This window comes from Epinephelus lanceolatus, chromosome 8 (genome assembly GCF_041903045.1).
Source record: "Epinephelus lanceolatus isolate andai-2023 chromosome 8, ASM4190304v1, whole genome shotgun sequence".
Lineage (NCBI taxonomy): Eukaryota > Metazoa > Chordata > Actinopteri > Perciformes > Serranidae > Epinephelus > Epinephelus lanceolatus.
In genome coordinates this window covers 14,449,217-14,477,013 of record NC_135741.1, presented here as the reverse complement: position 1 = coordinate 14,477,013, position 27,797 = coordinate 14,449,217, and the positions used below count along the sequence as shown (strand labels likewise).

At 39.8% G+C, this 27,797-nt stretch overlaps 1 protein-coding gene across 2 annotated transcripts in view; it reads left to right on the top strand.

Annotated features, from left to right (window-relative positions):
* Nucleotides 1–4,528: 4,528 nt before the first annotated feature.
* col2a1a (collagen, type II, alpha 1a) overlaps nt 4,529–27,797 on the top strand; it is a 29,484-nt gene continuing 6,215 nt past the window's right edge. Inside the window, exons 1-42 of one of the 2 annotated variants that reach the window (XM_033629316.2) lie at nt 4,529–4,839; nt 6,939–7,145; nt 8,307–8,323; nt 8,465–8,497; nt 9,261–9,293; nt 9,470–9,523; nt 9,844–9,945; nt 10,947–11,024; nt 11,600–11,644; nt 11,790–11,843; nt 12,138–12,191; nt 12,594–12,647; nt 12,752–12,805; nt 12,899–12,952; nt 13,069–13,113; nt 13,254–13,307; nt 13,443–13,487; nt 14,488–14,541; nt 14,950–15,048; nt 15,330–15,374; nt 15,497–15,595; nt 15,692–15,745; nt 15,850–15,957; nt 16,059–16,112; nt 16,237–16,335; nt 16,477–16,530; nt 17,955–18,053; nt 18,208–18,261; nt 18,359–18,412; nt 18,513–18,566; nt 19,932–19,985; nt 20,745–20,789; nt 20,948–21,046; nt 22,940–23,047; nt 23,199–23,252; nt 23,362–23,415; nt 23,517–23,570; nt 23,926–23,979; nt 24,067–24,174; nt 24,281–24,334; nt 27,398–27,451; nt 27,582–27,743. In XM_033629316.2, the coding sequence (XP_033485207.1) occupies nt 4,746–4,839; nt 6,939–7,145; nt 8,307–8,323; nt 8,465–8,497; nt 9,261–9,293; nt 9,470–9,523; nt 9,844–9,945; nt 10,947–11,024; nt 11,600–11,644; nt 11,790–11,843; nt 12,138–12,191; nt 12,594–12,647; nt 12,752–12,805; nt 12,899–12,952; nt 13,069–13,113; nt 13,254–13,307; nt 13,443–13,487; nt 14,488–14,541; nt 14,950–15,048; nt 15,330–15,374; nt 15,497–15,595; nt 15,692–15,745; nt 15,850–15,957; nt 16,059–16,112; nt 16,237–16,335; nt 16,477–16,530; nt 17,955–18,053; nt 18,208–18,261; nt 18,359–18,412; nt 18,513–18,566; nt 19,932–19,985; nt 20,745–20,789; nt 20,948–21,046; nt 22,940–23,047; nt 23,199–23,252; nt 23,362–23,415; nt 23,517–23,570; nt 23,926–23,979; nt 24,067–24,174; nt 24,281–24,334; nt 27,398–27,451; nt 27,582–27,743 (2,904 nt within the window). In that variant the 5' untranslated portion in view covers nt 4,529–4,745. The remainder of the gene's footprint in view (nt 4,840–6,938; nt 7,146–8,306; nt 8,324–8,464; nt 8,498–9,260; nt 9,294–9,469; nt 9,524–9,843; nt 9,946–10,946; nt 11,025–11,599; nt 11,645–11,789; nt 11,844–12,137; nt 12,192–12,593; nt 12,648–12,751; nt 12,806–12,898; nt 12,953–13,068; nt 13,114–13,253; nt 13,308–13,442; nt 13,488–14,487; nt 14,542–14,949; nt 15,049–15,329; nt 15,375–15,496; nt 15,596–15,691; nt 15,746–15,849; nt 15,958–16,058; nt 16,113–16,236; nt 16,336–16,476; nt 16,531–17,954; nt 18,054–18,207; nt 18,262–18,358; nt 18,413–18,512; nt 18,567–19,931; nt 19,986–20,744; nt 20,790–20,947; nt 21,047–22,939; nt 23,048–23,198; nt 23,253–23,361; nt 23,416–23,516; nt 23,571–23,925; nt 23,980–24,066; nt 24,175–24,280; nt 24,335–27,397; nt 27,452–27,581; nt 27,744–27,797) is intronic. The other variant, XM_033629317.2, reaches the window with a different exon arrangement.

Genomic DNA, 27,797 nt, shown 5'->3' with positions numbered 1-27,797 from the left:
CACAGCAAACTGGACACAGTGTTTGTGCACTGTATACTCCCTCTATTGTCTAAAGGCCACAGAATATTTATTCAGCTGGGTAACTGGCTGTTTAAATTCCTGAAATGTCTTCGTTGCCAGTCTCATTAGCATTATCACTGCTCGCAATGTCCTGGTAAAGTTGAGATTACTAAAACCAGAAGATCCTACGATACTGGGACACTGTACTGAGCAGCTATGATGATCACTCCTTATGGTCACAGACAAACAGGACAGCAAGAAAGTGAAATCAAAGCATGCTGCAGTTTTCCACCAACTTTTGTCTTAAACATATTTCCAATATACCAAACAGCTATATGAGAGCTAAGATGGTGGCTTCCAATCTTTCTTTCCAGTATGTGGAATGAGGGGGGCTCACTAGAAGGTCGTGACCCTGGGATTACTGTGCCTCTCCTTATTACAAAGACCGTCTTTCAAGCCCACTCACCTGGGCTATCTAGAGAGAGGTACATGATAAAGATCACACAGACGTTTCATCACGCGTCTGGCTCAGCTTCACAATGGATAATTCTGGCATGTATGTGCTATTTTATCAGGAATGTTTCTATGAAGGTAAAGAAATCCTGTGACAGAGCTACTGGGCAATTAAACTGCACATGAGCAAGTGATAAACAGACTAGGGCTGGACAATATTTTAATGTTATATTGATGACGTGATATGAGGCAACCTATACTTATTCCCAGGTTGTCAAATACTGACGCTTTGTCACGCTCTTTGGTGTTTCATCACAATGCACAGGGCACACTTAAGCATATGTGACATTTGCTCCGTGATTAAATTTGGGCAACAAAACTACTTAGAGACAGACAACCATTTACGCTCACATTCACACCTACGGGCAATTTAGGATCACCAATTAACCTGCATGTCTTTGGATTGTGGGAGGAAGCTGGAGCACCTGGAGAAAACCCACGCTGACATAGGGAGAACATGTTAACTCCGCACAGAAGGGCTGGGTTCAAACTAGTAACACTCTTGCTGTGAGGTGACATTAATAACCACTACATCACCGTGCCGCCTGGTTAGACTTAGAAAAAAGGTAATATTTACAGGTTAAAAGAAGCATGTTCGTTACGTAACTTTAGTAATGTCAGTATGTAAATTAGGGGCGGCACGGTGGTGTGGTGGTTAGCACTGTCGCCTCACAGCAAGAGGGTTGCCGGTTCGATCCCTTCTGTGCGGAGTTTGCATGTTCTCCCCGTGTCAGCGTGGTTTGTCTCCGGGCACTCCAGCTTCCTCCCACAGTCTAAAGACATGCGGATTGGGGATTAGGTTAATTGATAACTCTAAATTGTCCGTAGGTGTGAATGTGAGCGTGAATGGTTGTTTGTCTCTATGTGTCAGCCCTGCGATAGTCTGGCGACCTGTCCAGGGTGTACCCTGCCTCTTGCCCGATGTCAGCTGGGATAGGCTCCAGCCCCCCCGCGACCCTCAAGAGGATGAAGCGGTTAGAAGATGAATGAATGAGTATGTAAATTACAACCGTACATAAATTGGGCGATGTCACTATGAACTATGGTTTCACAGGTTTGGTTTCACACAGGACACAGACTATCGTCTCCTGGTTGACAGTCCAGTTATGTTTGATCCATCCACCTGCATGGTCTTTTTCACTCTTTATACACATCAGTTGCTCTCATAGTGCCATACATGGGTTTAAATTAGTGTTAGTTTGCGTCTGAGAGACACTAAAGGGTGCATTTAGTGTCAGAATCACATATCACATCCTTTTGCGTCGATATCACGCATGACAAAGCAACAAGACTTGACACCCAGGGAGTGAGAATGGACTGTCTCAGACTAGATATCGTCTTAGATTTTGGATATTGTAATACCCTAGGTGTTGTTTCCCTGGTTGTAAGGCTCCATTACAGTAAAGTGATGTAATTTGCCTTTATCCATTTAATCAATGTATCCACATTACTGATGATTATTTATCAAAAATGTCATTGTGTATATATTTTGTGAAAGCACCAATAGTCAACCCTACAGTATTGTCACAATATTGATAACGAGATACACCGTAATATTTTATTTTCTCCATATCACCCAGCTCTAACACAGACATAAATGTAATATATCGTTGCTGAATGCAGGAAATGAGCATCTCTATCTCAGGGGAAACGTCCTTTTATGTGGGCCACAGTTGGATTGTTCTTTTAACTGGATCTCACAACCTCTTGTCAATGGTCTTTGTCCAAACAGACGAGGCCCTCAGAAAAGTTTGACAGCCATGTGATCATGACATAACAGCACTGTTGATTGGTCAGCTCAACACTTAAAGGTTGTCTAAAGTCTGCGGATTAATCCTTAATCCAAGGGACTAGACTGAAACAAACAACCCCGCTGACCCAGTGCTGAGTTCCCATAATCGTGACTTTAACTGCACATGGCACCTCATTATTCTAGATGGCACTTTTTTTGTCCTTGTCCCAGTACTTGAGACTTCATATATATATATATATATGTATATATATATATATATATATATAATCTAACTGTTTCTAGCAGTTTCCAATTAGAGGAAAACTAGTTTTAATGACACAATGATTTTGTGTCTATTATAATTGTACCAATATTTTATGGGTAGAAAAAAAACAGATTCATCAAGTTTTTCCCTTTGTTTGTGAAAGTTAGAATTTTTTTCTTATAGTTACTTTGGCTTATAGACTTCTAGCTATATATATATATATATATATTTTTTTTTTAAAAAAAGCACCAGATTCAGGTCAGTCTTGGGAAAAAAGTGGATTTTTAAGTATGTAGCACCCAATAATGTGATAATTTCCTTAATGTAATAACACTTGCACTAAATATGATCGAACATTGTAATAACTTTCAAGTGGGTCTTTTTTTTGTAAATGTAAAATGTGCAGGTACAAAATTCTAACACTGTTAGCGTCACGTAAACCTACTGAAAAACACTGACATTTGACTCTGATTTCATGTTTCAGAAATGTAAGGCTTTGTGTAGAATTTGTTATTACAACAAATAGCAAGTGGTACTTTGTTATCAGGCAATGATGCATCAAACTAAAATCCCTATCAGAGGGAAATGAACCCAGCCATACCCATGTGGATTGGTTGTTGTGTAAGGATCATCCATTAGACCAGAATGGATCTTAGATTAGACACAATTAGAAGATGACAAAAGCTGCAAAAGATGAGCAAGTGATGAAGGCAAAACTGTCGCTTCAATCTCCACAAAATGTTCTTTTTCATCTGAGTCAAAGGTGATACTCATTGAATGAAGTGTCGTCTTTGCCTCACCTGATCTTACGACTTTTCTGCCTTCAAAACGTTTTTCAAGTCAAACTTAGAACTAAGAAAAAAGTTTTCCGTAATACATTTGTATCTTTAAAAGTAGAAACGTTTTGACTGTTACCAATCTGCTCCACCATGAACTACCATGGGTGGTCCAATCACAGATTTTCTCGTTATAAAGGGGAGCCTGACCATAAGAGTTTGAGGGCCACTGCTTTAACTCTTTTCAACACTTTTTTTTTCAGAGTGTGTTTTACACCCCTGATGATTTATGTCCTGATAAAGGCAAAGTCGGCATCACTGTGCATTGTGTATTAAATTCACAATAATGTAATGAGGTATTAAATTATTGGTAACAATATTATTACAGTAACAATCAGGTCATTTTATTAAATTATTGGTCAAGTTATTACATTAATGGGTTTTATTACATTTTCAATCAAGTTAAGTACAATTTTTTTTACATTTTCAGGAAATTATTATATTATTGGGTGCTTCAAGTTTTGTGACCTACAATTTGTGTCTAGATTTACTACTTTATATTTTATATTTTTCTAATTCTGACATATATCTTTTTTTTAATCTTTATTCTATAATTATTCTATTGCCATACAATTTGCTTTTTCTATCTGCGCTATTTGAGCTGCTGTAACATGGGAATCTCCCCGGTGTGGGATTGCTAGTTTTTTTTAAACTAATCTTAACTAATCTTTATTTTTTAAAAAGCTATTATTTTTATCAACTTACAAATTGGTCAATTGGAAATTAACTTTTTTAGCCACCTGCCACTGTGGCTTGTGGATTCCAAAATCTATCAGCCACTCAACAGATTACCATTGCTTTTTTTCCACTGGTGAGTAAAACAAAACCACTTGCATATTTTACTGGCATTTTCTGGTGGCTGGTGCTAATTTCCAACCCTGTTGGTCATTGCAACACCAAGAATTTGCCCTGAAATTCATCTTAAGTTCTTCTGGTAGAGTCAGAGCTTGACCTGTGCTCTACTGCTTGTAGCTCCTTTTCTAATGTGAGTGAAGGTGCATCTCATGGCCACGCCAGGCCAAGCAGGTCAAGAGAGGAAGGAGGGGTTGAGTTAAAAAAAAGAAAAACCCTGGGAGAGTAGATGCTGCTGAATTGAGGGGAGGGAGATGAGGTTCGGGTTTCAGCCTTACAGGGGGTCTGGGGGAAGGACTGGTATTTTGGAATATACGAAGATCCATACAAGGCACAGTGGACATAAAACCGCGGTGCTTGCCCTGACGCGGTGGGTGCAGAGTGCCAGCTGGGGCCCCGCGTTGGATTCCACTTAGATTTTTGGAGGGTTTGACTGCATGGTGCTATAAGGCTCTGGGACCAAACACCTAACACACCACTGACTGAAAGTCTGGTCAGACCATCTCTTCACTTCTCACCCAAGCTACTGCATGTCTAATATTTAGACATGTTCAGCTTTGTGGACTCAAGGACTGTTCTGCTACTTGTAGCATCCCAAGTTGTTTTACTATCCGTGGTCAGATGTCAGGAAGAGGACGACCGTAAGTTGCACTGTTTTCCTTGATTTTTTACTTTTTACTTGCAAAAAGAAATGTGGACTGTTATTCTGATGACATTACCGACTTCTTGTTGTCTTCAAAATCATCTCTACCTGATGTTTCGGAAGGAAGGTGGAAAGTAAATCAAAACCCGGTGTTGTGAGAAATGAAGAGCCCAAAGAACCAAACTCTTTTTGGTTTGCTGCCATGACCAGTAACATTACATGCTATTCACAGTTATATAGTTGTAACTGTTTCTTAGAAAGTGAGTGCATAATGTTAAGCAGGCTACCTACGGTCTTTTCAAGTAATCCAGTGTATTTCTTTCTGAGGAGAGAAGAGGTGAGGCTGACAAGGCACATCTGTGAGGGATGGAGGACCAGGTGAACAAGTGTCCACTTGTCCTCACCTGGGTCCTGCTGCTCAGCCTCTCCTACTGTGTATGCTCCTACTGTAGTTCTCGTTTTCAGCTGCAGATCTGCACATAAGCCTATTGTGACCTTAAATGCCTTTGGATTACTTTTTTTGTACCATTAAGTGGCAGAAACACTTGTCTGTAGATTGCAAGGGCGTAGGATTTGTTACAGCTTTGGAGGGGACACATATGAAACGGGGTTTGGGGTCTAGAAAATTTTGAGCGGCAAACACCTCCATTCTGGGGATCAATTTGCGCATTTACAGTGTAAACATCTTTAATTTTGTCAAAGTGAAAGTCCTCTGCTACTTTTCTGTTTTTATTGAGGGGGCCAGATGCATGTATTCTAAATATTGAGAGGAATGTGTCCCCTGTGTCCCTCCCAAAAAAGATCTATGCCTATGGTAGATTGTGTAACAAATGAGGATTTCTTGAAAATTAATCTCAGCAAAGTCCTGTAGACAAAATGTGACCGTCACCCACAGGGTTTGGCTGAGCAGATTCAGGACTTTTCATGATCTGAAGTGACAGGGTCAGACAGTGCTTGACCCCAGGCTAGCAGGCTCAAAGGGTAGCAGGAAGGAGAGGACAAGGGTCACAGCAGGGAGTCAACAGATGATGGACATATAGCTGTATTTATAGATGAACTTTACTGCTTCCAATTCCCTCTCTTAGAGCATTAATCAGCTTTTAGCATTAAATTAACCCTTGACTTGTAATAAGAAAGAAGTGGTGGAGGAGTAGAAAGCAAAGCTGCAAGGAGCCTCATTCCTAAATACAAGTCTTTGTAACATGCAAGTGCTAAGAATCACTTTCACAAATATGCCTCAAAAACAAACAGCAGTTAGTAGGCCCGGCCCTGAGCTGTATACATTAAACAAATCACCCTCTCTTAATTCCCCAAAGTGTTTGCACTGGCGCTTGACACAGCTATGGGATCCAGATGGAGAAATTTAGAAGGAGCCCGTGTTTACTTAAGGCAGCAGCTTGTCAATTGGGCACAGTATCCCTGTAAGAGAGGTTCATTCATTCAAGGAGGAGAGCAGGCCGGTGGGGTTAAATATACTCAGCCAGCGACGTGAAATACCTAAACCAGGGCCTCAGACACAACTGTTAACTGTGGCTCTTGTTGACATTACATTTTATCCTGCTGTAAAAATTCTCTTTACTATAACGTAGAGCATTCTCTTGCCTTCTTGATGAGATATTTTTAAAACTAGTCTTCCACCGCTACTGATTTGCACTAGTGCTACTATTTTTGGGTCAAACCACCACCTGTTCATCAGCATCAAAGCAACAAGGCCACTTCCTCCTTATTCATTAACATGCAGTCACACTCAAACTGTTTTGTGTTTTTGAATGCCATTTTTTGTGTACTTTGCACTACTTTATGAAGGGTTTTTTTTTGACACAGGATAACTTTTATCTTTCTCCATCCCCCTTCATTCACTAACCACTCCTCCTCCATCTTACCCCCATACTGCTATTACTCCTCCTACTTCCTTACTGTGCCCCTTGACCCCCTTTCATCCTCTTCCCTCTCTTAAACCAACTTTTTTTAACATCTGCTTTATCCACAACACTGCATAATCCCCCAAAACCGTCTCCTATCTAATTCTCTCCTCAACCATCCTCCCTGTCTTCCTCCTCTGTCCACCTGCCACGCGCCCCCTGCTGGCCACCACAGAGGAGGCAGGTGGCTGCATCCAGGACGGCCAGCAGTATAATGATAAGGATGTGTGGAAGCCCGAGCCGTGTCGCATCTGTGTGTGCGACAGCGGAGCGGTTCTGTGTGATGAGATAATCTGCGAGGAGATCAAAGAATGCGCCAACCCTCTCATCCCATCTGGAGAGTGCTGTCCCATCTGCCCTGCTGATGCCAGTGCCCCCATTGGTTGTAATTTATTTATTCACATACCCATAAATAAATTACTCTTTTAGCTTGCGTTCATCTCACCCTGGCTAACACTTTTGAATGGGGAACTGCCTCAGGACCCAAATATCCTGCCTGATCAGGGCTGCAGCAGTCACTGATTTGATTTTAATAGTTTTGGCTGCTCTGAAACATTTCAGTTTTATGATTTAGAATCAGTCAATAATGATGTTCCCCATTCCAAAGTGGCCCTCTACATGGTGGTTTGGATGGAGACCAGATAAACAACATTATCAGGATCCTCTCAGTCCCAATGAAGGTCTGCTCCATGTGGAGTTGGATGGATCCTGAGACGTGTTGTCTGGTTCTCACCTAAACCAGTAGTTGCTTCTGCTCATTTTAACTCAAGATGAAGCCTTTGTTCATACTAAGCCTCAACTCAGTGATATATTTTACCCATTTGAAGGTCTTCTACAAAATTAATGTCTTTTCCTGACTTTTTATGTATAAGGCCTCATGTTATGACTAGATAGATAAACATGTCAGAGGTCCAAGGCCTTGTAAAGAGCCACTGTATCCCTGTGATGTCCTAAATGACCTCCTGGTATATGAGAATTATTTGACTGATTATATATAACATTAAGGAGACAATACATACAGGTGTTTTTATATTTAAAGTAAGAGTAATATTGCAAATCACAACTTTTGCTGACATCTGACTTCCTGCTCACATTTGGATCACCCAGGCCATCAGATATAGAATAAGTTTAAGGTTACAGTCATCATAAATTCATTCCCTTAAATTTTGCCAGGCTTTATCCAATAAGCTAAGCTAGGCTGCTACAGCTTGCTTACCTCTTACTTACCTCTTACTTACTTTCATATTTAGCTTTAATGACTGGATCGAAAACTACTTAACTCTCATCTCCTAGTCCTTGCTTGCTTCTGCTTCATCCCTCTCGAAATTACATTTCACCATTAATATAATCTGGATGGGTTCTTTCCCTTGGGTTTGGTGAATGGTGTTTGATCACTTTAGCATCATTAGATTTCCTTGCAGGTCTCCTTTCCTACGAATCACAAACTAGGATTCAATCAGTGAAAAATGTTTTTACTTACTTGTACACTTTTAATGTTTTGTTCTTTTTTCCTCCTCCTTCACACGTCTGTCTGCAACATCAGAGACTATTGGTGGAAAGGTGAGGCAGTGGGTTATGGGAAAATACTGATATCCATTCACTCAATGAGTAACAGTATGGAAATATCTGTGGCATCAAGTAGTTTGTTTTTTGATAAAGTGTTTCAGGCCACTGACATCACTTTTGTCTTTTATCGATCAGGGCCAGAAAGGTGAACCAGGAGATATTGCAGATGTAAGTATGAATCCTTTAGAGTTGGTCATACTGAAGTAATTTCTCACTGTACAAGAGACTCTGAACTGTTTAATACACATACGTATTATTAGCCTGTGTGTTAATCCATCTCAGAGAACAAACTATCAAACAGACCTTTTCTTCCTCTTGATTTTATTTATACTGAACAATTACACAGTTTTGGGACCGTTCAGTGTCCAACAATGTGCCCATTCATGCTAGTGTTATTCACCTACACAATACACATATTTCTCAAGATCTTGCTTTGATGATTTTGATATTTCTCTGTGGATATGACATTATCTTCTTACACTGAGAAAGTATCCATCATTTGTTATTCTTCCATAATCTTTTTCCCAAGATTTAAAGATTTTGGATCATTACAGGAGCAATTTCTCGCTCATAAGAGGCTAACTACAATGTCCGACAATCCCTCAATGAACTCTCTATCACACGAGGAAAAACCCCACATTCCTTGGACATAATGAACCCAATCAAATCCTCTTAGATCCTCTCAGCAACTTTGCTGCAAGTGCACATGTCAGGTGAACAAAGTCAGCCAAACCAGAGGTTAAGAGGAGGTTATGTTTTTAACAAAACTTGTCCCTGTCAAACGAAATCCTCATCAGATAGTGTTTTTAACCTGATTTCCACCTCCTACAAAGCAGGAATGTTCAGGAAGTAAGACGACTGGACAAAACGAGAAAGATTGACCTTGTAATAAAGAGGCATTGACACAAGCTTTCTTTTTACCTTTGTGCAGGTTGTAGGACCACAAGGACCACCAGGCCCTATGGTAAATATTTTCCATTTTTACTAATTTTAGTGAGATTTTTAAAATTATCTTGATTACATTCAGTCTGCACTTGTGCAGTGAGGATGTTCATTAATAGACAATAATAGTATTTACTTTGAACAGGAGTTTTATCCATCTCAGGAATCTTACTGAGACAAATATCTTTGTTTTTGCAGGGCCCCCCAGGTGAACAGGGATCACGCGGAGAAGCTGGCCCCAAGGGTGATAAGGTGAGCAACAGCACATTGTGTCACAAAAACCACCCCCCCCCACCAATCTGCTCAGTGCAGCACTCAGAAGAAACTGTTCAGCATTAGGCTGCCAAATATTGGGTCAAACAACAGCAGTTCTAATCACTAGAATAACTGAACTGACAGACTTCTGTTGTAGTTTGACTTTACAGTGTACCTGCTCAAGGTTGAAACATCCAAATCATCATGCAACAGATACGAGCTTTTCCATACAAATGTTTTGTAGGTGCGAACAAAAGAGCAGTTATTATTTCTGACCTGAAATCTCGGAGAAAATCACCCTGTCTCTTTTTCCCTAGGGAAATCCAGGACCTCGTGGAAGAGACGGTGAGCCCGGCACCCCTGGAAACCCCGGACCCCCCGGCCCACCTGGCCCACCTGGCCCACCTGGACTTGGAGGGGTGAGTCTGAGGGCACCTCTGTAACACATGGCACAAACAACAGTTGGACATAAACTCATCTTCTTTTCTCAAATTTAAGTTTCAAGTTCTTGATTATCATGTGCACAATTACAGAGGCAGTGTGGATAATGACAATGAAAATCTTTGATCAAATATGTATTAGAAAAGAAAATCACGCAAGTAAAAGCAAAATGAGATCTGTAAACAGAAATAAAATATAGATAAAGGAATATAAATGTGTGTAGACAGTATATGCAAATGAATAAACTGAATGTAAACAGGACTGTGGTAAACGTATAGATGCATAATGAGAAGTAATGAATACACAGAGGCATAAACAGTTTGTAAAACAGTAAGTAGAGTACATCGGGTCAAAGTGACCATGACAGTGTAATGCTTATATCACAGTTTTACTCCCACACTCCTATATCTATACTTTACTCCTAATCATATCACACTGTGATAGAAATGTTTGGCTAAGCATTTAAAACAGAGGTATAAATATTCACTTAAAGATGACGTGGTGGTAAATTGTTCATGTAAATCACAGACATAATTAGTGTCTTTACCATCATTACATCCATTGTTTGCTCTATTTGCCAAGTGCAGGATAAATTGAACCAATGAATGACTGTTTGTGCTTTGAGACTTTGCTTTGGCTACATTTGACTTGATCCATACATTAATTTTTCATTCAAAGAAAGAAGAGAGACTATGAATACACACTAGAGACCCACTGTCCTGGATGGACCGCAGCATTCTTGTATAGCATGCTTTCACAGAGACATTAAGGGTGAAAATGATGCTTATCTTTAGCAGGGAGCAGGCGAATCTTTTCCTCCTGTTTTCTTTCATGCTAACTGAAGCACCATTACACTCATTAATTCGCTTAATGTTGTTCACTTGCTGCTGTGTGTAATGGCCCACTTAGCTCGGGCAGCTCAGGCAGGATAAACTACATTAACTGAATCTCAGTCTCTGTCTGTTTTGTGCTTTCACAGAACTTTGCTGCTCAGATGGCTAGAGGTTTTGATGACAAGGCTGGAGGTGCTCAGATGGGTGTGATGCAGGGACCAATGGTGAGTAGCACAATGTACAGGAAGAGTTTATGTGCTTCATGTGTTTATCTCTTACAATGACACAACATCATGACTGACACTTAGCTTGTCTCAGTGTTACTGCTGAGGATAAGTGGTAAAAATAAAATGTGAATGTTCATGAGATGGTTGCAATGCTGCCACCATGTGGCCAGCAGTTTTACTCTAACACAGAGATTTTAGTTGACTTTTTTTTTTTTATCGGATTCCTCCCTGATGTTAACACTGAACTGGAGCAGAATTTTACTCTTCTTTAAAAGGACTATGATCCACATTAAAATCTGCTTTAAAAGCCATTTTTAAAATTTATAGCATATCTTAAAATTCCTTAGAAATATGTTTTGTAGAGGTTTTGTAGGAGAGATATTGTACGGGGATCGCAACTTCAAATTGAAGAGATAAGTTTTCAAAAATCTTCTGAGCTCAAAATGGAGTTAGGTTTACATTTTTTCCATCACTCTCAATATGTAAAAAGAAATCAAGCTATTTATTTAATTAATTTGTCACACTGTGGTATTTATGAAATCAGGTGAACTTACTCTGTGTTTCTCTTTCAGGGTCCTATGGGTCCTCGTGGTCCCCCTGGACCTAGTGGAGCTCCTGTAAGTACATTCATTACAGCACAACATCATTATGAGATTATTTATCATAATCAAACAGCCAATGTGGAAATATACTGTATAGTGAGGAATTCTTGCTATGACTTAATAAATCCCTCATACTTTGCTTTGTTATTTGCACCTATAGGGGCCACAGGGTTTCCAAGGAGCCCCTGGTGAGGCTGGAGAGCCTGGTCCAGCTGTAAGTATTAACACATATCTGAGAATGCACCCCTTCGCTTCACAGACTGACTTTAAAATGCTGTAATGCAAAGGGGTTCACCAACATTATCAAACAGTATCATGAGCGTATTTAAGTTCATCTCTCTCACAGTAAAATTTATTGATGTTGTCACAAAATTTGAACTGTAGCTGCAAATTTAGTTTAACAAAATGGGCAGTTATGAAGGTGATGTTTGCATTTTGCAGCACAAAAGTCTTTCTTATTGTCTTCGGAGCAACTGTCACTAATGAATTACCTTTGTTTTTACAACAGGGATCAATGGGACCTCGTGGACCACCCGGACCCTCTGGAAAACCTGGAAGTGATGTAAGAGTCGAGACTTTATCTTCATATATAACCCACAGCTCAGTAAAACACAAGCACAAAACTAAAGCAAACCATAATGTTTATTAACGGAATGAAATATTTCACAGTAAAAAAACGTTTTATCGTCATATGTCCCAAATAACAATGCAACTATTTCACTTTTTTGTCATACCATTATCTCAGTGATGTTCCAATCCAACATATAAGCAACTTTTTATGGAGCTCCCTACACTCATACGTACCACCAGGGGGCACTGTATGTCTCTTAACAATACTGATGATGACTTCACAAAACACAGGCTGCATCATGCTTATCTTTGCAGTGAAGTGCAGTGCAGCTGATCAAACAGGCACTGTCCACTGGTTTCATAAATAACCATTCTACTTCCTGTTTGTTTCCAGGGTGAATCTGGCAAACCTGGCAAACCTGGAGACCGTGGACCTGCAGGGCCTCAGGTGAAAAACTCCAGGATTACACCACTTCACAGTCAAGAGAAGAAAATAGAGCGTAGATAAGTAATAGTTTTAGTGTGTAAATATATTGTGCTTTTGTATCTTAGGGAGCTCGTGGATTCCCTGGAACTCCTGGACTTCCTGGAATCAAAGGACACAGAGTGAGTGAACCTTGCAACTCATGCTTGTACATTACACCTGAGGACTGACTGATGTGTGAGGTCCTGATGAGTCCTGTCTGTGCTTGTCTTTAGGGTCATCCTGGTCTGGATGGAGCTAAGGGAGAAACTGGTGCCGCAGGAGCCAAGGTAAAACCACCACATGGATTTTTTCGTTACAATATAACCAGATTTTAATTGCTTAGCAGTTGTTTCTATCATTTTCTGCTCACATCTTCTAATTGTCTGATCTCTGTTCTCATCAGGGTGAGGGTGGTGCTGCCGGAGAGAATGGAGCCCCTGGACCCATGGTGAGTCTCCAGTGCTTTATCTGGTCTGCCATAAAATAGTTACAGAGTGGGATGCTCGGGAATATAAATGAGAGGTATGTAAATTCAAGCTGTATGTTTCATAATAATCAAGATAAACTGAGTGGTATCTTCTGCTGCAGGGCCCACGTGGTCTGCCTGGTGAGAGAGGACGTTCTGGAGCTGCTGGAGCCGCAGTGAGTAACAAACTCATGTCTGCTTCAATCCACAGTGTCAATATGTTTCTTGTTTTCTGTATAATGTTTGTTAAAACTTTAAGGACTCTTCATCACAGTGTACACAACTGACTGTCCTGTCTTTCTGCTCCTCAGGGTGCCCGCGGAAATGATGGCTTGCCTGGTCCTGCTGGTCCACCTGTGAGTATTATCATCATTACTTTGCATCCAATAGATGTTTTTCTTTGGTAATGTTTATAATATTTTTCGTTTTTTATTTAACTTTGTTTATTGTGATTTATGATAAGCGGTATAATACTGTTTGACATATTCAGTGACATTATTTACACAATAAAAACAAAAAACAGAATGTAGTGATGATAACAAATAACAATAATAAAAGCAGCAAACCCTCAAACGTCAATTAAATTATATGACATATTACAGAACAGCAGGTCATTGAATTTTTGCTCATATTGTTTTATAGTATTATTGCCTTTGATAACACAGCACCAAAGTGATGAGAAATGAAGCTGCAGATTTTTTAACTTCAGTTTTTACTGATGATTTCAACATGTAAAAACATATAAAACTCCTAAAAAACAAACAAAAAGATTTCATTAAGTAGTTGCATTTTAAATGTTCATTCATTCTCTGTTTCATCAACTAAATCCGGTTTCCTTTCTGTAGTTTTCGTCGCTGAATTGTAGAGCTGCAACAATTATTTGATTTGTTTTCCACTATTAAATTAATCACTAACTAATCTGATGAAAGCCAAAATTCTCTTAAAGTCCAGCTTTTAAATGTGAATATTTTCCAGTTTCTTTACTCCTATATGACAGTAAACTGAATATTTTTGGGTTGTGGACAAAACAAGACATTTGAGGACATCATCTTGGGCTTTTGGAAACACTAATCAACATTTTTCTCGATTTTCTGACATTTTTTAGACCAACAAATTAACCAATAATTCAAAAAATATAATTAACTGATTAATCGACAGTGGAAATAATCATTAGTTACAGCCCTGCTGTTTTGGGAAGGGAATGATGTGTGTTTCTCCTACTTAATTTCCAATCGGTGCATCTTGCAATCTCAAACAACGTTTCAGTTTTTCTATTATGTAGATTTCCTCTGCTGTCTCTATGTATTGTTCCTGGGTAGGAGGTTCCTAACCTGTAGATTTGTGTTCTGTCTACAGGGGCCTGTTGGTCCTGCAGGAGCTCCGGGTTTCCCAGGATCTCCAGGAGCCAAGGTTTGTACAGATCATACCATCATAAACTAGATTTTTTTTGTAGCAGACCCAAACATAAAGCCTTGTGAATGTCACTTGAACTATTTGTGGTAATTGCACCTCTTGGTTGCCTGGTTCTTGTTGTAACTGTTTTTTTTCATACACAAATGATTTGTTTCAGTAGTGTATTCTACAAACTACTCTACAATCTTCTCAAGAAAGAAAAAGATGCTTCAAGAGTCATATTCTGTTGGCTAAATTAAAATAAAGGTCATGTTCCTTTAATATACATGGGAATCTTATATGGATGGACAGAACAGGTGCAAAACACACCATTATCTTCAGCTGTGCTATATGTGTTAGATTCACAGGTAAACAAAATGTTTTTCTACCTGCTGCTGAGAAATTAAATGTGTCCTGTCCTGTCAGGGAGAAGCTGGTCCTACTGGAGCCCGTGGAGCTGAAGGAGCACAGGGACCCCGTGGTGAGGCTGGTACCCCAGGATCTCCTGGACCTGCCGGAGCATCGGTTTGTTTATTTTGATTTACTGCAGAGTTATTATAGTTTTGTATCTTTTAAATTAGTTTTCATTGTAATTTCTTTTTTCAGTGTTGGTTCTCAATTCAGTTTAGTTTCAGTTAGTTTCCATTTCAGTTTAGTTTTTTTGTTTTAATATAGTTATTAAAAGTTTTGGTATTTGAAGGCAATGACTCACAGTCATGTCTAATACAATTCTTACACTGTGCTGGTTATTTATGGACTTATGGACCACAGTATGATGCATTGCTTCTTCTTCTCTGTCTGTGTAGGGTAACCCTGGTACTGATGGTATCCCTGGAGCTAAAGGATCAGCTGTAAGTTCACTCTTTGTTGATACGTGGTTTTTGCGTCCTCCATCACTTAATGTTTCTTTATAATTCATAATATTACTGTTTTACTTTATTCTGATATTTGGTTATTTCTCTCTTCCTTGAAGGGTGCTGCTGGTATTGCTGGTGCTCCTGGATTCCCCGGCCCCCGCGGCCCACCTGGACCACAGGGAGCTACAGGACCTCTGGGGCCAAAGGGACAGTCTGTGAGTCACTTGGGAATAATCTAAAACTCTGTGAAACCTCAGTATTTGTTTGTGGTATGATTGTTTATTGTTGTGTCTGTTTTCTCTCTTGTCTAGGGAGACCCTGGCCTGCCTGGGTTCAAAGGTGAAGCTGGACCCAAGGGAGACCTTGTGAGTTGTTTCCACCTTTTGACCATATATGGCATAACAACTGTGAAGCATCTTGTAGAATTAAACTGAAGAGAAAAATTACTTACATATCTTAATTCTTTCAGGGCCCTGCTGGTCCCCAAGGCGCCCCTGGCCCTGCCGGCGAGGAAGGAAAGAGAGGTGCCAGAGGAGAGCCTGGAGCTGCTGGACCACTCGGACCTCCAGGAGAGAGAGTAAGTCGTCAGGGTGTGCAATAACATCAGTAAAAGGTGACATGACAAACTTTCCTTTTAATGCACAGTCTAACTAAATTCATCTCTGTGACCCTTTTCAGGGAGCTCCTGGTAACCGTGGTTTCCCAGGTCAGGATGGTGTTGCTGGTGCTAAGGTGGGTGCTGACTGTAGCTCACTGACACCGTGAACTTCATTTGCAGCACAAGAAAAATGATCAAAAACTAGCCATCATATTTCTACCCGATTGATACTTAACTAGCTGATCTTATGCTCTTTAGGGTGTTCCTGGTGAACGTGGTTCTCCTGGTGCTGCTGGGCCCAAAGGTGCTTCTGGAGACCCTGGACGCACAGGAGAGTCAGGCCTTCCTGGAGCCAGAGTGAGTCAGAACAGTCAGACAGAGTTGCTCACACGTCTCAAACCAGATTGTGGTTGGTTTGATGTGGCAGATGTTATTTCATTTTGTTGAAATTCATCCCACTTCTTGACTGATGCTGATGATCATGTGTGTCTGTTTCAGGGTCTCACTGGTCGTCCTGGAGACGCTGGTCCTCAAGGCAAAGTTGGACCCTCTGTAAGTACAATATTAATCCTTAGATGTCACTTCAAGTCATGCTCAGAAAAGGATGCAGCATTTCACTTCTTAAATAATACAAAGCATTTTAAAACATCTTAAGAAAAATAAAGAAACACATCCTCACTAGTAACAGTTTGATTTGTTATGATACACTGGCGTCATAATTTATCAGCTAATCAACTAATGCAAATTCCACCAATGCCCAGGAATTCTATGTGACCTTGCAATTTTTTTTCCAATCCCTACAACTTTTCCACAAATTTGACCAGTCATTGTAGTTTCCCACGAGTTTCATCAATCTTAACAGCCCCCCAGCGTAATGTCACCAAACTCATTTCCTTGTCTCTGGTTGTGAAGATGCGGACATGTGCGACACGAATGTCTCACATGTACCAACCCCAGTTTTTCTGCACAAAAGCAGAGGTAAACTGTTTTGGACCACGTGCAAAGTTGTGGTGGAACACAAGCAAAAGTCATCGACTGAAAAAAAAATTCAACCACAAAACACACCCAGAGAATGGCTGTAATGAGTTGACAACAGACACGATAAATCACTATGACAGAGGCTGTTGCATCCAGATTTACTGCACGCATTGAAAAACATCAGGAGAGTTTGAGTAAATATGCAGGATAGTGGTAATGTTAGTGTTAGTATAGATAACAGACTCACAACAATGTGACTTTATTCTCATTGCAACAAATTGCCTTCAGTTTTTAATGAATTATACAAAAACTATTCTTGCAACTTTCACCTGCTCCTGCAAAGTCATGGCAAGAAAACACCTCAAAACACTGCATCATGCCTCACAATATTTTAGTAAAGCTGCTGTTTGCCTGATGAAGGTCTAGTCACTGAAACGTTAAAGCATTAAAATAATGATTTTTGCAAGTTAGACAGTGTGTGGAAGTCTTTTCTACAAGTGAAGCTGCTGTGAAATCAGGCACTCTAGACCACAACAGTCTGTCCCCAAAAAAAGGCTGTGAAATCCTGGAGCATATAGCAGCAAAGTGCACACAAAGTTTCAAGGTTAGAGACTTCAAAATGGGAAAAAAAAATAAAGCAGATGACACATTCAAAGTGGCTTCCCAGCAGCGATTTAAACAGATCATCACTTAAGATATGACAACACTACTTCCCATGTGCTCACAAACACAAGAAAAACATCAGTCAGGTGGCACAGCACATCAGAGAGTCAGTTCCTTTACATCTTCAATACATGGAGACCACACTTTAGTAAACGTGTCACAGGACCCACTCAATGTTTGACGTATTTTCTCGAGCTGGAGCAACTAATATAAAAACCTTGATGTATATGCAAGCAAGGTGTACATAATAAGCACACACAAGTTAAACTCCCAAGTTAATATCTGTTATCTCAGTGTTGTCTCAGTGCTGATGTCTTACCTTGTGCCATTGATAGGGTGCCCCTGGTGAAGATGGTCGCCCCGGTCCACCTGGTCCTCAGGGAGCCCGCGGACAGCCAGGAGTGATGGGATTCCCTGGACCAAAGGGAGCCAATGTGAGTTTTTATAAGAGCAGAGTACAGACAGATCAGTAATACAGCTTTTCAGTGGCCAGATATCACCACTAACACTAGTACTCTTGGTAACCTTGTAGCATTCAAAGCTAAAGAGACTTTCTAAGGATCATTCATTGTGATTTCTCCTCAACAGGGTGAACCTGGAAAGACAGGAGAGAAGGGTCTTGTGGGTCGTCCTGGTCTGAGAGTGAGTACATTGTCTCCATAAATACTTCACTCACAAGTGGATTCATTATTTTTCTGTCTCTGGATCAGTTTCTATAATTTAAATACTCTCTGAACAGGGTCTGCCTGGAAAAGATGGTGAGACTGGTGCTGCTGGACCTTCTGGCCCCGCTGTGAGTATTTCACTTTAATTACATGTTGGGAGATACAACTTACACACTGCTGCTCTTTGTGTCCTTGACTGATCATTACCTGTGTTTGGGTTCATCATAGGGACCTGCTGGAGAGAGAGGAGAGCAAGGACAGCCTGGACCCTCTGGCTTCCAGGTCAGTTTATTTTCTCATCAAATATCAGATACACCAGCCTGGGAATGAGAAAAATCAATAATATATTGGTATGATTCAGATTCTGTAGTGAGGAAGAGGAAAACCAGTTGCATTTGTTTTCTGTTATCCACATGTTGCAAGTTTGTGGACTAATATCCAAATTTAGCTACACCCACTCACCATTCATTATAAACCAACACCTTTCAACACCCCAAATAGTATATACAGTTATTCTGTTAGCACATGTTTTGTTTCAACATTAATGAAGACAAATTTGAAATGAAGGGGGGTGTGGGAGTCCTCCATCAAGCATCAAACACTTAATTTCTTGTACTAAATTGTGCATCTTTTGCATCATTTTATGGAGTATATGTCTTTAATTTTGTCAAAACAAAAGTTCTCTGCTATAATGTTTTTATTCTTCTAAATCTTGAGGGGGGCATGTCCTGTGCAGCCCCCAAAAAATCTACACCATTGTCTGTTGGGTAAAATATTTATATTTAAAGCTCATTAAAGAACTAATATGAATCTATGTTTGCTAAAAAAAAATACATTGTGAAGTCAAATTGTTTTAGAAAATATACTTGCAACAGATCATCACAAAGTAGCACAACATAACAAGTATATTTCAGTTTCTAAATGTACTGATACTGTCAATGTAATTATTTGAATTACTGAACAGATCCTATTAATTGTATTTTGACCTTTTTTCAAATGTATTTTTATTTACTATATTTATTTATTTTGTCCATTTTTTGTATGGTTATAGAGACATATAATCATATTGTCATGTGTGTTATTTGCCTATATTGAATAAAAGTAACTCAAAAGTTATTCAGGAGTTGAGGCAGATTACTTTGAAATGTAGTCAGTCACTAAAAACAAATTATGTTGCAATTTGTGTAATCAGTTAATCCATTGCATAGCAAAAAAAATGTAATCTGATCTGAAAATGTTTGATCATTTCAAAATCAGACACTGAAAATATTGCACCTTTCACTGAAACAATTGATGCAGCCACAAAAATTTGAGTTCCACAAATATTATTTTTTCTCTTTAAACATCTCAAAATTATTTCAGTGCAAATAAAGAGCATTTTTCACAGAGCATTTGTTATCAATAAAAAGTTTTATCATTTTAAATTTGCCATATTTTAAAGATGTAATTAAAAATGTCATCAGGTAATCCTTGACAATGTAACTGTAATTTATTACACATTTTTAAAATGTAATCTTTGCTGATTATAGTAACTTTTTTTGTTTTGTTTTTTTTGTAATGTAATCCAAATTACATGTAACCTGTTACTAGCCAACTCTGTCAGCCCTATGACATCACATAATTAATCCCTTTGATGTTGTTGGACAGGGTCTGCCTGGACCATCAGGTGCCCCAGGAGAGCCTGGAAAACCTGGAGACCAGGTGAGTGAAACTTAGTAATGAACCTGTTACTCTGGATTTGTTGCACGTGTATGTCTGTGGTTGTCGCTGTTGACAAGCTTCTTCAACCTTCCGGACACAAACTACAAGGAGTAGAACTACCTAAGCAAACCACTCCTGGAAATACCAGCAGATGTAGAAATTAAGGGAGTGAAAAAGTGAAAGATGAGCTAACACAGTCTGTGGTTCAAGATGGTAAAAATAACTTGGTGTATTTCTGTAGCAGAGAAGCCACTTAAATATTCTGATGCTAATGATTAATGATAATCACCAACTGGCTGTTAAACACACTCATCAGTCATTTTACAACTTTTTACATCTATGTGAAGTGGCTCCTGTAACAACATTTTACCTTTTGGATTAATAAAATATTGATCTATATAATACAATACAACATTTTTGCCAAGGTTAAACATCTTGATCATATATCTATAATTTAGTTAAGATTTCTTACTTTTTGTATTTAATTTAATTCAACAGATTTTTCAAGTTCATCAAAACAAAATTATTCTAAAAGCCGAAAATACAGTTTATTTTCTGCAGGTCATAAGTACTTTTCTGCAGTTCAGTTGTGTAAAAGTTGCAGAATGGTTTTTGAGCCCAAATGAATGACTTTAATTACAATGCAACACTGAATTAAGGTTATATTCAGATTAATTGTCTTGCCTTTTGATATTAGGACTAACAATGAAAGCTTAGAAGTTTAGATGTTTGTAATAATTTGCTTTTCTCTCTGTGCAGGGAGTTTCTGGAGAGGCTGGAGCTCCTGGTGCTGTTGGACCCAGAGTAAGTTTCCATGTTAAAGCCTCATGTTTTCATTTCCAGTAAATATACACAGTCAATTATGACTGATCTGCTGTTCTGCATATTTTTACATACGGCCTTACAAGCACTCCTCACAACACATACCTGAGTTGATTCAGTGTCTTCTTGCCTCCTAACAGGGTGAGCGTGGTTTCCCTGGTGAGAGAGGTGGTGCTGGAGCTCAGGGTCTGCAGGGACCTCGTGGACTTCCTGGAACACCTGGAAGTGATGGACCTAAGGTCAGTGGATGACTTTGAGGCAGTTTTTAGATTCAAATAGTTGTTTTTCTGCCTTTCTTACATGTCAGTGAGCATATTTACCAGGCCACACAACAGCAGCTCCCCCACAGCTGTTTAAACTATTCACCATGTCTGATGTGCAGCTTGAAAGAACCTGTACATGAATCTGAGGAGACTGGATTTACATTTGTAAGACAGATGCACAAAATGAACTTGATGTAGGGGTGGGAATCTCTCTGCACCTCTCAGCTCAATTCAGAATCAGAGGGAGCGATTATTATCAATTCATCTTGATGCATCAATATTTTGAATTTCCATCTGTGATTCATATTTTCTCTCTGCGTGACTACTTTTAAAACATAGCATATTTGTTAAGATCAATTTTAAAATAAACAGAACAATTTACTTCCATTATCTTAGATTAATACAACAGAAGTAACAAATAGAAGAGACTTAATTCTTCCATATGCTTGCTTTTAAGCCAGGGGGTGCTACTGGGATTGTTTCCATCTGTGGTTGCTCACCACTCAGCAATCCTTACCAAAACTTAAGAAGCAGCCTAGCTTAGAACAAAATCACATTGCATACTGTCATGTCTGTTACGTTTACCATCTGACTGGTTCAGCTGTAAGGAACGTACAGCCAGGTCTTATGAAAGTTATCATAATGTTGAGAATTGGGTTTCAAATGTCGATTATTCACTTTTCTGCGTTGAGACATCATCTTACAAGACAGTTCAATTTTTCCCCCACCCCTAACTTCTTGTTCTACCGACTAGTTTCCTCATTGTTCTTGAAAGTTCAATTACACCTCATTGTTGTTAATTCAAGGATGAAAAGAACGATTATTAATATTCTTTTAGCCACTCAGGATTGTCCTAAGATATCCTTGTCTAACTGACTTCCTGGCGTCTCTGCTGGTTGCCTGGCTACCTGACAGTGACAGCAAGACTCCAGGAAGTTACTGCTTCCAGCCAAGAAATAGTCTGGCACATAACTCCCTGTCAAACACAAAGTGTTGTTTTAACGCTTTAGTTTTTGTATGGATTAAACAAACAAGACATTAATTAGTGAGCTTTGCCTGCTGGTAGGCAGGTCCGTTACCTTTCGACAGAGCTAGGCAAACTGTGTCTGTCTCCAGTCTTTATGCTAAGATTAACCAGCTGATTGTAGTTTCACATTTACCGTACAGACATAAGAATGGTTTAGACCGTAACAAAAAAGCGCATTTCCCAAAATGTCAAACTATTGTTTGAAATTAAATGCAATGAAGCTGTGAAGACCTCTCTGCTCTAGACATGTTTAATATGAACCTGCAGCTTTGGTCAAGCTCTCATTTTCAGGGAAATTACGACATATGTTAGATGAACAGTGAAACTTTATCAGGATATATTTAAAGCTTTTCACAATATTTATAGAATAATGTATAATCAAAGGACTAGCATGCCCACACTGAAGAGCAGTATATTTCTGTCAAAGCCTGAAACAAGTCCAAGACGAACTCGGACTTGGTTTGACAAACTCAGTAGGAATTCTGTCTTTATCTTCAAACCTGTTCCAAACCCGATGCAGTTAATGCAAACACTCTGCTTCGGTGCTGCTGCTGAAACATGCAGACAATCCTCTTTACACTGCCCCCTCTATTTCCTTTTGTCATTTGGACAACAACCTGAAAGGCGACATAGTGAGGAAGTGGATATTAACTGGGAGGTGAAGCATGAAGCTTCATGTCAAGTGAGCTGAACCTGACTTGAACCCGAACACCATTTGGGAAAATTTGTCCAGACTCGGTCTGGTTCGGCTTGCGTATCCACACTCAGGTTCAGTTAGTTCACAGGAAACTAATCTACATCAAATAATTTGACTGACAAGTTATCTCCTGATTGTTATTCAGGGAGCTATTGGACCAGCTGGCGCTCCTGGATCCCAGGGACCCCCCGGCCTGCAGGGTATGCCTGGAGAGAGAGGAACCGGTGGCATCCCAGGACCCAAGGGAGACAGAGTGAGTAGCAGATTCTGTTGAAAATGGACTTTTGTTGTAATATTATGGATTATTTCTTGAGTTTAATCGCACATGCAGTATAACAGAGCAAATGTAATGACCGAAGGCCTCGTAGTTTCACCAATGATTAACAAGAAACGTTCTTTTGCAGGGTGATAACGGACAGAAAGGACCTGAGGGAGCTCCTGGAAAGGACGGTAGCAGAGTGAGTATAAAATAAATCTCTTTGTTGACGGTCATCAAAGAAACAAACAAAAAAAAACATACAGTGACACACAAAGTCTCGATAACGTGTTTCCATGCTCTTTCCTCAGGGTCTGACTGGTCCCATTGGTCCTCCTGGCCCAGCTGGACCTAACGGCGCCAAGGTAAGAAATATAGTGCTACACTTTGGATCATTAAAGGGAAATGATATCAATGAAGTTGAATGATTTTGTTTGGTTTGACTGACTGGTTCTCTCCTGTCCAGGGAGAGACTGGACCCACTGGTGTTTCTGGTGCTCCTGGCGCTCGTGGTGCTCCTGTAAGTACTTCTTTTTGTGTCTCGTGCACACAGTATGCAGGATACACCACAAACTGATTTGTTTAGTGAAAACTAGGATCGTAGTGAACCAATCTCAACTTCGATGGTGTCACTATTCTATAGCCATTACATTATGCAATCAACATTTACTTCATAATAAGTTAAAGCAAAAAAAGAGTCTAATTCCATTTTAATATTATCGTATATTTTCAAATGTTTTCTCCTTTTTCTATATGAACAAAAAACAGTAAACCTTGTGTCAAAGAAGAAATTTTAAAATAACTGATAATATAAACAGCATCAGTATCTCACCCTACGCTCGCCATGACCAACAGTCTCTTCTGTCCTCCTGCAGGGTGACCGTGGTGAGGGCGGACCTCCTGGGCCTGCTGGATTTGCTGGACCTCCTGTGTGTAAAGTCACCACAGACATGACGTAACTGAAACATCAAATGTTTTTAATATAATAACATTACTGTTCTGTTTACAATCTCCAGGGTGCAGATGGTCAGCCTGGTGCTAAGGGAGAGCTTGGTGAGAGTGGACAGAAGGGAGAAGCTGGTTCTCCTGGACCTCAGGGACCATCTGGAGCTCCTGGACCTGTGGTGGGTACTTATATATTCACATAAGGAGTCACATCTCTGTATAGTTACAGTGCTTTAAAATCACTCTGGTTTAATATCTACATTAATTATTGTTCTTTTCTTTCAGGGACCTACTGGTGTAACTGGACCTAAAGGAGCACGTGGTGCTCAGGGAGCTCCTGTAAGTAACGCCTATCTAACTGAAATGGAAGAAGTCTCTGTCTGTATGTTTGTCCTATAATTTTCATGACAATTGTTCCTCAGACCAACTTACTGGATGTATTGCTGAGGGCTCAAGGTAGTGCAGTGTTGGGTGTGAGCTCTTGAGAGCTATGGGACACATTTAGAGAGTGCTGCAGGGATGAGTGCTAAAACCCAGAAATGATTTAGCTGGTTTGCTCTCCTGTTTCTCTCGTCTTGAAGGCAGTGGGTTTTGGGTGAGAATAACACAAGCTTAAGAGACTTTCATGTTTTGTTGTATGACATAAAATACGAAACCAAATACCCCACTTGTAAATTTTGAAGCTTTTAAGTGTCTTAAAAAAGGCAGTTGCTAACAAGTGGCTGAATGACACTAAAAAGGCTGTCAGGAACATTAAATGTCATCATGCCAAACACGGCTTTACAACCTTGTTGTTGTGGCAATGCTGAAGTCATGCACACCTCAAAAAGTATTAAAGTGGTGTCTATTTGTTAAGATTATCTTGCTGAACAAAACATGTGACTATCATAAAGTTTTGTTGCCACTGAGCTTCATTTCTGCAGTTATACAGAATCTAATGGAAAAATCCCATTGGCTTTTTTTATTGAGGGAACCAGGCAGATAAAAACTTAAGGGTTGGCCTACAAAAAATGTAATCCCAGCAGTACTCTATTAGTAGTGTGTTATGTACACACTCTGTAGTGTATTAAGGGGGAACCCATATTAACTGTTAAACCCTGAACAGCAGTTTCGCTCTCTGTTGCTCACTACAGTACATCAGCAACAGAAGCATAAAGAGACTGGAGATGTTACATTGAAGCAAACTCAAACTTTCAAGCATCAGTGATGGATCTTGACATGTGTACTCAAGCATTGCTAGGGGACGCAACTACCAGTATGACATGGCAGGTTTATTGATCAGGACAACAGGAAGCACAGTTTTGAGTGTAAAGTTTTTTGGATGAGCGATTCTTGAGAAAGCTACAGTGGCAATAATGGAGGCTGAGCAATCAGCCTGTTTAGAACAGGCAGGTTTTAAATGGGCACTACGCTATTAGTGACTTAATTACATGAACTTAATCGCACAATACTTCTGCTGAATGCAGATACAGATATTATACATTGCAATACATATACGGTGAACTTCAAAGTTCTAGACCTTGACTGACTGATTTGCTCATTGATTCATTCTTTAATTTGACTGATTTAAGAGATAAGTGGTGTGGTGTAGTGTAGTGTACACTTGTAATTACTTTTTTTGTCTCATTTAATCCTAAAACAGTAATATTTGGGTACTAGACTGTTGGCTGGACCAAACAATCCATTTGAACCTGGAAATTGTAACCAGTATTTTATACTATTTTTGGACATTTTATTGATGGTGCAGTCAATCATGAACAGTAAGAGTGATCAGCAGATTAACTGATATGGAAATAATCATCAGGTGCAGCTCTAAAGGAATTTATAAACATATACAGACAAAATACAACATATATAATGTCAGGGGTAGCTACGTTGAATAAAACAAAGACAGTAATGCTGACATGGACTAATTTACATACAATATATTTCTATTTTCCATTAAGAATATTACCAGAGCTAGCCTCCCTAACAATGTGAGCTCCAATACTGAGGAGCAGGTGCCTTCAGTCAGATGACATTTATTTGCATGAGCTAATATCAGGCCCACAGCAGTAACAGTTTCTGTCTCATCCTAAGCTCTCAGATACGATAAGAGAAACCTGAGCACCAAAAGCAAAAAAATGATGTTGATGTCAGATAAATATATAGGAGGAGAACTGTACAACCAGCTGTACCCAAAACTGGCAGCATAGCAGGCCATTTCCAGACAGCAGCAGACATTTTGACTCATAGCAGGAATAAACAGTTGTTACAGCAATAACATTAGTGACTGTTCCATTTCATTCAGGTGTCCCAGTTAAATGTGACAGTGTGATAGTGAGCCCATATGCACAATACCAAGAGCCTGAAGCCAAAGCAGCTAAATGGAATTCAGCTCTCATTCATTACTATTAATTACAGTTATGCTTTTCCTACTTGCAGAATGTGGGCCTTTTGCATTCAAGTGAATCTCTGTTACAAGTTCTCTGCTGAACAAGTTCATGCAATGCTGATTAACTCTATTGCTAAACAAAAGAATTGATGTGCTCGACTCACCGTCTGAAAAATCACAGGGTGCCGACCCAAAACTCACAAACTGAATAAATCCAAATGTCAGCACTCACAAATATCATATATATCAGTCTTTTAATAAGGCACAGCAGTATCACAAACGGACGCATTTCAGCACTTGGCTTTCCTCAGCGTGATATATATGATATTTGTGAGTGCTGACATTTGGATTTATTAACTCTATTGCTGCCAGGAAAAGCTCTCTGTATTTTGCAAGTGGCAGCTTCTGGGGCGTAGAAATGAAGCCAATACTGAAGTGTCAAAAACTGCAGTTCCTCAAATGGCCACTTGAGATCAGATCAGATCAGATAGCGAGTCAATCCCCATAGACCCCATATAAAAATGCCCAACTTTACAGCAGAAATAAACATGTTTACAGCCCATAGCTACTTTTCACAGTTCATGACAACTTTATGGAGAGTAAATTTTTATGTAACTCACCCGTTCATATTTTATTAAGGCTTAATGTTACTCATATTTAAGGGTCAGGCCGCTTGACTTCACTACAGTCTATGGGTCAAATCCACCCCTCGCTCCTCCCCTCTCATCCTAATATAGTCACTTTTGGCTCCAAAAATAAAAGATGGCGACGACTGAAACACTGAACTAGAGGCTAAAAACTGGAAGTCCCCAAATCAATAGGTGATGTCATGGTAGCTACGTCCCTTATTACATACAGTCTATAATATTTTGCAGTCTACTGGAGTAATGGTGTCCTGTGTCTGTGGTGACTTTTGCTCAAGAAAATGCAATGAGAGAGTTAATGATCAGAGTAGACTTATCTTTAAATATATCAGGTCAACAGGTTGGGTATGTTTTGGCTTACTGAACTCTTTTTCCCTTTGGCAGGGTGCTACTGGTTTCCCTGGTGCTGCTGGCAGAGTTGGACCTCCCGGCCCCAATGTAAGTGTTTCATCAATAACAAATTCTCGGAGTGTAAATTAATTTACTGAGTCAATTTAAAATGATCTGTGTACATTTTGGAGTGTACGTCATCTCTTACCCACTGAAATTCCTCCTCGTCCCATCACAGGGTAACCCTGGCCCTGCTGGCCCTGCTGGTTCTGCTGGCAAAGACGGACCTAAAGGTGCTCGTGGTGATGCCGGCCCCCCCGGAAGACAGGGAGACACTGGGCTTCGTGGACCTGCTGGTGCACAGGGAGAGAAGGGAGAGCCTGGAGAGGATGGACCACCTGTGAGTTCCTGAGAAAACATCCAGTCTCAAATAAACTAAATGAGAACTTCACCT